The 9,852-nt window shown below is 36.7% G+C and overlaps 1 protein-coding gene across 1 annotated transcript; it reads left to right on the plus strand.

The window, feature by feature from the left end:
- The first annotated feature begins 448 nt into the window (after positions 1 to 448).
- On the plus strand, positions 449 to 3,439 carry LOC120767887 (serine/threonine-protein kinase haspin homolog). The gene is made up of 7 exons (XM_040094211.1): positions 449 to 595; positions 657 to 1,012; positions 1,068 to 1,358; positions 1,416 to 1,921; positions 1,990 to 2,193; positions 2,276 to 2,571; positions 2,630 to 3,439. Exons 1-7 carry the CDS (start codon positions 501 to 503, stop codon positions 2,835 to 2,837), a joined length of 1,956 nt encoding a protein of 651 aa, XP_039950145.1. The 5' UTR covers positions 449 to 500; the 3' UTR covers positions 2,838 to 3,439.
- The last annotated feature ends 6,413 nt before the right edge of the window (positions 3,440 to 9,852 follow it).

A 9,852-nucleotide genomic window follows, 5' to 3' on the forward strand; every position in this document is an offset into this window, starting at 1 on the left:
GTATTTTTGCAATCTGCAATCTTGCAAGAGCAAACGAATACCCCTAATATTTATTATTAGGAAAAGGGATTAGGAAAATTAAAGAGATTACTTTAATTAAGTAATATACTTTATTTATTTTTTAAACGTTAAATATTCTTGCCTGCACAATACAACAAAATTAATATTATACACTTTGTGTGTGTTCATTATTTTTTCTTATAAACGATATGGGTTATTTCTGAAAATTGAAAAACAGAGTAATTGATGTCAATATTTTGGGTTCACGCAACGTTTTATATACTCGTTGTGACATAGCTGTGTTGTGACACTGGGTTGTGTTTCACTTCTAAATAAATTGATTGAATGATGTTTGCTTACTTTTTATGATTGAAACTATATGTCAATCAATACAAAAATTTGAAAATACCAAGAAGTTATTTCAGAGCGCTTTACATTTTACATTATTTTATATTTCGGTGGAAGGATTTTATATAAACTATATTTTTTATTTATTTGAGATGAATGTTAATACAGATGAAACCAAAGATTTAGATAACACTTTAGAAGATGGTGCCTGGCTGGATTCTTTTGACAAGTTATTGGAGCCAAGACCGTTCGTATATAAAATTATAAAACGTGTACAAATAATAACTTTTGTGTTTTTGTCCTTTTAGTGTATTGCGGGAGTTAAATATTTTAAAAAAAGAGGTGCATGCATCATTCAATCGAGACTCTAGTGTTGAAAATAGCATAAATAGTAAGGGAAATGAATCATCGCTTTTGAAACCTTCGCAAGAGTGGCCAAACGATTTAAACGAAGATATACAACGAAAATCTAATTCAATTTCTACTCCACTGGTGCATCGTGGGCTTAAAGTGGATCCATTTAAATGCTCATTATCACCAATTGGTGCTTGGCGACTCTTATATTTTGATAAGGGTAAAAATATTAACGAGGACCGTATGTGTCTAGCAAATCAAAAAAAGCGTTTAAATTGCACCCCTTTAACACCTAGTATACAAATTGTTGGTATGTTATTGTATACACATTTATAAAATAATGTTAAATAATTAATTTGACATAGAATGCGACGAACCAGTTAAAAACACTGCTTTCAATGCAATTCAATCTCAAGACTCAACTCCAACATTGAATAGACAAACAAATCGGTTCCAACATGTAACGAGGACTAGAAATACAAGACACGTTTGTTTTGAGTCAACAAATGACAAAAGAACTCAAAATTCGAAGGAGAAGTCAAAAACCGTTGTGACAAATAAGAAAGATGATGGCAAAGAAGATGTCCGAGTTCCTAGTCTCACTTTGCAGCCAGGAAAGTGGCGAAAATCAATTAGTGCTTGGCGACGTAAACAAGGTATTTCATTAGTACAAAGTAAAAATGTAAAATTTTAAATAATATTTTCAAATTTAGTCGAAAAACACCCAAATAATTTGGCAGGACGAGAATCAGATAAACGCAACAGTTCTGTGGAATTTATTGGTTTCGTTGGTACGATTGTTGGTAAAAGAAAATCTATCTTTTTAAAACCTGAGCGCATTTCGGAAAACGTGTTAAGAATAAGCACATCTGAAAATCTTGAGGTTTGGGAGCGCCGTGTTTTGGATCGCTGCAAGCAAAGATTTCCTCTACCATTTGAAGAGTTGTATTCTGCAGATAAATTAACGCATTGTATGAAAATTGGTGAAGGTGCTTATGGTGAGGTATTTTTGAATACAACCGGTAAGCGAAGAATGCCAGATGCGAACAGCACGGTTATGAAAGTTATACCGATTGAAGGGGACATTGATGTCAATGGAGAGAAACAGAAGACATTTGAACAAATATTGCCAGAGGTGGTGATTTCAGTAGAATTGGCAAACTTGCGGACACATGTAAATTCAGCAAATTTTACATGCGGATTTGTAAATGTCAGAAAGGTTAGATATTTTTTTGTAACTATGTATGAAACTATGTATATTTATATAATATATATATATTATATTAGGTCGCTTGTGTTAAAGGCCGGTATCCTCAACATTTTATAAAGCTTTGGGAAATTTTTGACAAAGACAAAAGCTCCGAAAACGATCATCCCGGTATATTTGATGACACACAAATTTATATAGTACTGGAATTGGAGTTTTGCGGTCGGGATTTAGAAAGTTTCCAATTTCAAAATGCCGAGCAAACCTATGGTGCACTCCTTCAGGTATATCTAGTATACTTGTATATGTATCTTTTGCAATTTGCACATGGCGCTCAATATCATAAATACATTTACTTATTTGTAGATTGTGCTAACATTAGCAGTAGCAGAACAAGCATATCAGTTTGAACATCGTGATTTACATTGGGGAAATATATTATTATTGAGCACAAATGTGAAAGAGTTAAAATTTACTTTGGACAATCATACGTATTCCGTGCCCACAAAAGGTGTTAAAGCTACAATAATCGATTATACGCTCTCGCGTATGACTTTTGATAACTGTTGTCACTATAATGACATTTCCTCTGATGAAGATCTCTTTACCGCTTCCGGAGACTACCAATTCGATATTTATCGCATGATGCGGGATGTCTTAGGGTACGTTTTTTTTATTTTTATTACTATTTTAGTTTCAATTGATATGCTTTCGTTACAGCAATAACTGGGAATCTTTTGAACCACGCACAAATATATTTTGGATATCATACATAATTACAAAAATGATTGACGGTGTTAAATATAAAAACATCCGTAGCAAGGCACACTCTACATATTATTCAAAGCTCAATAATCTCATTGGCATTGTGATGAATTTTGACAGTGCTATTGAATTTTCTAAATATTTAATGGATTTACAAGTGTAGCTTATTTTATATTAGTACTTATTTTTTATATTTGACAATGGAATTTTTATTTTTTAATCACTCAACGCGAACGCAATTTTAAATATGAATGCTTGCATGACATTTATAATTAATTGATTCTCAAGTTGATAATAGCTTAATAATAGCACAGAATCTATTTTACGATTAATTTTAGTTTTGATTATTATAAATTGTTTCTTATTATGTTTATTTTGCTGTAAAAAGGGTTTCTCTTTTTCAGTTCTTGAAATCAATGAAACATACTCAAATAATTTATTTTGACGGACACTTTATGACTTTATTATGCCGCGGTAGAAACTAGCTTGTTGTTTCTTGTTTTGAAATTTTAGTTTTATTTTTGTATTATACATACATCTTTTGAAAGCCTGTAATATATTTCTTCGAGATTTTTCATTTCAAACGCAAAAATTTATGCAAAGGATATTGCCTTTTAACACTATTTAATTATATTAAGATATTTCCCATTGATCTAATACTTGTCGTAATGTATTTTATGCGTGTGCCAATATTTTTTTAGTGGGTTTAAGAGACGATGTAATTGCAATAAAATGAATAAATATAAATGTCGTTGCTAAAGAAAAGTTTTTTTAATTTTTTCATTATTAAAATTCTTCCTAAGCTGTCAACTATAGAAGGCTATGTGAAATTACCTCGAAAATGTTTCATATAAATGTAGATATTGAAAATCAAAAAAACGAGACTTCCTATATATATGTAGATGTGTTACGCTAGCTAGCTTTTGGAGGCAGGAAATGTAGGTGTTATGCAGAATGTTTTGTTTCCCGGGAATTAGACACAAGGGTTTCAGAAGCCTCCAGAGCTGCCAAATGTCACTTGGAACCACCATGCCTTCGCAACTGTTGTTGCCCGACATTCTGTTTCTGCTCTGATTTTATAAGAGAAATGTCATTTTTGTATGTGTCCCGATTTCTGTTGGTCCTATAACATAGACAAAAATTTGACATGCAGTCTGCGTTGTTGTTGTTTGAGCTATTATCCAGACTCTGCTTGGGGGAAAGCAATGTGTTAACTGTCATCGAAATCACTTAACGAAAGGTCGACGGGTTCGGAACGTTTCCGCGACAGTCGGGTCTACGTAATTGGGACGGACCCGGATCTGTTCCCGGCCAAGCACTGTCAAACCGGCAGCATTTCGGAAATTTTCTCCGTTGTGTGTAGCTGGTTTTTTAAAGTCCAGAAAACAACCAATAATGGTAGACAAAATATTGCGCTTTTTATGGATGCGTTATGTATGTCTACATGTACATATATGGGCCATCTTGGATTCGCTCGGCCCTACTCGCTAACTTTGAATAATTTTTTTGTAAAAGAAAGAATATTTGGTGTTAAAATGGATTAGTAACGATACACACCTTCACTTAACACCTAAGTGACAAATCGGTTAGTGAGGAATATATTTCAAAAACATAAGATGAGAACGTTATACTTATTTAAAGGGTCAGTAGGGTAATCGGCCCTGTTTTTTTTTAATTTTTTTCATAGAAATTTTTATTCTACAATAGAACTTTTCACTTTTTAATTAATTTATACTATTTATTCCTAAAAAGTAAACATGAAGGGTTATCGTCCCTACTAGAATCATGAAAAAATGTTGATAAATAAATAATTTTCCCCATGTTTTTTTACATAAATTTTGTCCTTACATTGTCAATAAGGCGTTTTGTGGACAATTAAAAATTAAGCAAATCGGTTGAGTAGTTCGATCGGACCAGTTTAAAAAAGTGTGTTTTAAGAAAAACGCGTTTAAAGTTTGAGGTGTGCACTCCGAGTGCTCTGAACGCCGAGCGATATTATTATTTTTGGGTCTTTTTAGAAACCTTCCAATGATAAAGTGGGTTTCTACATTAATTCTAAGGGTATAAGGGAACAGAAATTGCAAAACAAAAAAAAATTGAAAATTTGTTCAACAATTTTTTTTTCATATAAAAAATTAAATATTTTATTAGAATTTGTCTTGTTACAAACATACATTATGAACAAAGAAATTAAGAAATTTTTGGAAAAAAATATTTTAAACTCGGCCATTGCAACGCCATTTCCGGTGATCTCACGGAAAAAAATGCGCCCACGTTGGCAGGATAACTCCTTACAGGATCATCTAAAGTGAAAAAATACGTGTTTTAATTAAAACCTCAATTTAGAACTTGTACAAAGAAAAAATACTGAAAATTGGCAGACATTTTTACAAAAAAATTAAAATTTCAGTGAAAATTTCGCGAAATTTTTCTTTCAAATAGCTCTAAACAAAGTCCAGTCTTTAGTAATCGTCCAAGTCTTTAGTAATTGTATCTCAAGGATCTGCGTAAAATTTCATGGAGATCTGTTGAGTAGTTCTCGCGAAATCTTGCTAACCCACTTCAAAAACACAGTTTCGAGAAAAACGCATTCAAAGACGGTGCACTTAGCCTAGCTAGCCGCGAGCGCACAAATTCTCAAGGCTATATCTCCGAAACTATTATACGAATCAATTTGAAAATTTAGGACAATAAATAGAGGAGTTGTAGTTTTTTTGAATTTTTGCTATGAAGACTTCTAACTAGGGTACCCACTCCCCGTATAACGGTTATGTTGAAAAGAAGTCAATGTTTGATAACTTAATATATAAACGTGTCAGAGACGAGGTACCTTCTACTATTAGTCGAATCCCTATACCTCAAGCACTACACTTGACCAATTTCATGCAATCTGATGCACATTATTTCAACATCCACATGTTACATTGTGATAATTGGCGAAATCGGACTGCAACCGCGTCTACTTTCCAGTAGTTATGTATTTTTCTTTACAGAATATAAATCAAGTATCAATTAGGTTATTGCAAAAAAACCTTGCACAAATAGTACCCCTAAAGTATGCCATATACCTTATCAAGTAACCGGATATCGAATATGTGCATATAACTGTTTTTGCCGAAAATATTGGTAACACTTTGAGTAAAATCGGGCTAAACTTCATCTAGCCACCACATGTGTATACCTAATTTTTTTCGAACTTTCGGTTGACTTTAATCAGTTTTATCGGTCTTAATGAAATTGAGAGGATGCTCTTTCTAATAGCAGTACACCCTTGTGCCTAAAATGAACAAAATCGGTCCCAGTCCATATATGTATGTATGTATACCCAACGTAAGGTTTTTAAAAAATCTGGTTGACTTTAGACCTTAAATCGTATATCAGTCAATATGTGAATTATCTTAATTAAATAGCGAGTATTTCTATAAAAATTGTCTACCATTGTGCCGACAACGCTTATGATCGCGTGAATTTTTCGGCTTTCCTGTTGACTTTAAACAATTTATCAGGTCAACATGTGTGAAATGATATTAAGTGTTTGTATAAAAAGTTTTGTCAACTCCTTCCTCGCCCTTCTTCACTTGTTGTAATTAATTTTAATAATTGGCATATTTTTTGATAAATTATCATTTTTTTTTTACTTATGTCATTGTGGAATCTGAAAAGGTAGCTTCTAAAGCAACCATGTCCACTAAGTATTTGGGGCAGATAAAAGTCTAGGTCCCCATGTCGTCTGTCTATCCACGAGTGGATGTCCGGTATCAGTCGGTGGGTCCAACGCCCTTTGGATGAGGAATTCCACCGCTCCTGCCACATTTTAATGCTTTTGTTCCTCTCCTCTGTCTTTGCCGATACTGTTTTAGGCGCTGATAGATGATATAAACGCTCGAGTTCATCTCCCTGGATGTCAATGGGCGGCATGCTGGCTAGTACTTCAGCAGCGTCGGTTGATGTAGTCCGGAAAGCACTTATTACTCGAATTGCAGAAAGCCTATGCACTGCAATTATTTGTTTAGCATACGCTTTTATGTCCATTGCCTATATCCATAGTGGTGCTGCGTACAGTATTACGGAACTCATTGCTTTCGCTATTAAGAATCGCCGGCTGGAATGCACACAGCCTGTATTGGTCATCATTCTCGATAGAGCATTGTAAATTTTGTTTGCTTTACTGGAGGAATACTCCAGGTGTTCTTTAAATTTTAATTTAGAATCTAATATTACTCCCAGATACTTCAGCTGCGGCTGCGAAGTAATCTCGCACTCCCCTATGGTGAGCTCTATTTGTTCTTCTACCTTCCTGGTGCTTATGAGCAAAACTTCAGTTTTTTGCTCCGCCAGTTCCAGACTCACAGAAGAGAACCAATGCCGTAGACCATTTAAGCACTCATTGCATTTGTTTCTAAGGTCGGCTAATTGTTTGGCCACTGCTACTACCATGAGATCGTCTGCATACGCTGTTAGTTTCACCTCTGTTGGTTGCTGTCTTTTTAGCACCCCGTCATACATGAGGTTCCATAATAGTGGGCCTAACACCGACCCTTGGGGTACTCCAATCGAGATAGAGTAGCTCTTGGTACCTTCGTCTGTATCAAAAAACAGCCTTCTGTTTTTAAAATAGCTCAATATAATGTTTATGAGGTATTCAGGGGCGCGTATTTCATCCAGGGCTTTGATTATGTGTGCCCATTTTGCCGAGTTGAACGCATTCTTGACATCCAGGGTAATCAGCGCGCAGTACTTTTTTGTGCCACCTTTCCATCTTTTGCCACTTACTGCACATTTCGCAGTGTCAACGACTTCTCGTAGTGCGTCAATAGTGGATCTCTTCTTTATAAAGCCGTATTGTCTCTCTTATAATCCGCCAGCTTCTGGATTGCTAACTCCAAGTGGTTTCTTATTATATTTTCGTACACTTTGCCCATTGTGTCGAGCATACACAGTGGTCGGTACGATGAGGGTTCTTCAGGTGGTTTCTTTGGTTTTGGGAGCAGAACCAATCGCTGTACTTTCCACGCGTCGGGGAACACGTCTTCCTTTATGCACGGGTGTACATTTTAGCGAATAGTTGAGGTTTTGAGCTTATAGCTTTCTTCAGGGCCCTGTTGGGTATCCCATCCAACCCAGGCGCTTTGGTGTTTTTGATTTTCTTAGCTATGGCCAATAGCTCTTCTTCCGTGACTAACGGGGGTGAAACTGCAGCTTCGTTTCGTCGCTTAGCATAGGAAATCCGGTCGTGTCTCGGGAACAATGTTTCGACGACTTTTCCCATAAAAGAGGCATCTTTAGGTGGCTGCTGCTTATTTTTAAATCTCGACATACAGATTTTGTAAGCAGTTCCCCAAGGGTCAATGTTTGCTTCCTCACAGAGCTTCTCAAAACATGATTTTTTGCTCCGGGTAATTGCCGACTTTAGGAGCTTCTTGTGGCTTTTGTATTCATCTCTGAGGCGATTTTCGTTCGTTTCACTCCGGTTACGCTGTAGACGCCGTGCTCAGCGTGCAAATTTCCTCATTCCTCAATACACAGGCCGCCGCTTATTGTGATGTGATGTTCTACGCATTGTTGCATCACATGCTGCGACCAGTTCCTTTCGCACTGTCGATACCTAGTGGGTGGCGTCGTCACCTGATACTTTTGATGCACTCCAGACTAACTCAAACAAGTCTGAGTCGAACTCCTGTTGCTTCCAGCTTCGCTTTCGGAAAGTGTTTTTGCTAAGAAGTTCGGGCTCACGGGAGTACGAGATTTGTGCTATAATTGCCATATGATCGCTGCTTGTGTATATGTTTGACACAGCCCACTTAATGTGCCTACTAAGCGAAACATTTGCAAACATAATGTCAATGATAGATCCTTTATTCCCTTTTTGGTACGTATTTTGTGTTCCGGTGTTCAATATTGTTAAGTGCGTTTGACTCAGGTATTCTTGAATTAGCCGCCCTCGATGGTTTGTACATCTGCTGCCCCATGCAGTTGACCAAGCATTAAAATCACCCGCTATTATGATCGGTGTTTTGCCTCTGGTTTCTAATGAAAGTCTTAAAAGAAAATCTTCGAATTCGGTGATTGCTGCGCTGGGACGAGCATAGCAACTTACAAAATATATCCCATGTATATTCGCCCATGTGAAGCAGTTATGTGCTTCTCTGGAGCAGGTCTTAAAAGGTTGACCTTTGCAGGACCATATTGCTGCTTTGCCAGATTTGTCTACAATCCATGTGCTTTCCGGACGCTGGGAGTATTGTTCACTTAGTATGGCGACATCAATGTTCTCTTCTATGACTATCTGTTCTAGCAAATCCTGGGCCGCTGCACAATGGTTTAGGTTTAACTGTAGTATCCTCATTTACTTAGAGACCTTATCATCTCGAGGTACTTTGGGCAAGTCGTGCTCAATACGGAGTGCTCCCCTTTGCAGAGCATGCAGCTCGGAACGTTTGTGCATACCTTCGCTAAATGTCCCGCGGTTCCACAACGTGTACAATGGGAAGATCTGTCTGTCGAGCTGCAGCAATTTCGCGCCATGTGACCCAGGTGGAAACACTTATAGCATCTGGGAACAGGCGAATATTCTCGAAGGCGACAGATCGACCACTCAATCTTTATTTTCCCTATTTTAAGTGCGGCCTTGGCATCTTGGGCACGCATGCATACAAGTGCTATTTGCGTGCCACTACGCGTTTTTCGCAAATTTTTCACACTCGATAGTGTCCAGATTTTCGATTCCGCACTCTCTTTTTAGTGCTGCGCAGATTTCTTCGGTAGTTGTAATTTCATCGAGGTCTTTGCACGTAATCGTGACGTTGTGGGTCTTGGGCTATATCCTAGCCATTTCGCCAACCACCCCCTCCAGGGTGCTTTGGAAAGATTCGGCTTTCGTCTCTGCTCGATTTTTAAGTTCAATAAGTAAATCTCCTTTTAGCGTTTTGCGAATATGGGTTACATTTGAACCCAGTACTTCAAGCCCGCTGTCACTCTTAATTTTTCGCAGAATATCTGCATACGATGCATCATCCTTCTCTGCTATGATTATGATAAATTATCATCATATGAAATACTTGTATACATACATACATACATACATATGTAGTATGTTCATATGTAAGGGATGCTTAATTCTACGAATCTTTGTCATTATTGCATATTTCCATTATGATTCAACGCACTTGTCATTTTAG

This window comes from Bactrocera tryoni, chromosome 2, assembly GCF_016617805.1.
Source record: "Bactrocera tryoni isolate S06 chromosome 2, CSIRO_BtryS06_freeze2, whole genome shotgun sequence".
Classification (NCBI taxonomy): domain Eukaryota; kingdom Metazoa; phylum Arthropoda; class Insecta; order Diptera; family Tephritidae; genus Bactrocera; species Bactrocera tryoni.

Bases quoted from the DNA above. Each gene is read 5' to 3' on its own strand.
- LOC120767887 (XM_040094211.1), top strand. From the start codon at position 501: ATGAATGTTAATACAGATGAAACCAAAGATTTAGATAACACTTTAGAA. The intron at 2,194-2,275 runs GTATATCTAGTA...ACTTATTTGTAG, and splicing joins CCTATGGTGCACTCCTTCAG to ATTGTGCTAACATTAGCAGT. The intron at 2,572-2,629 runs GTACGTTTTTTT...CTTTCGTTACAG, and splicing joins ATGATGCGGGATGTCTTAGG to CAATAACTGGGAATCTTTTG.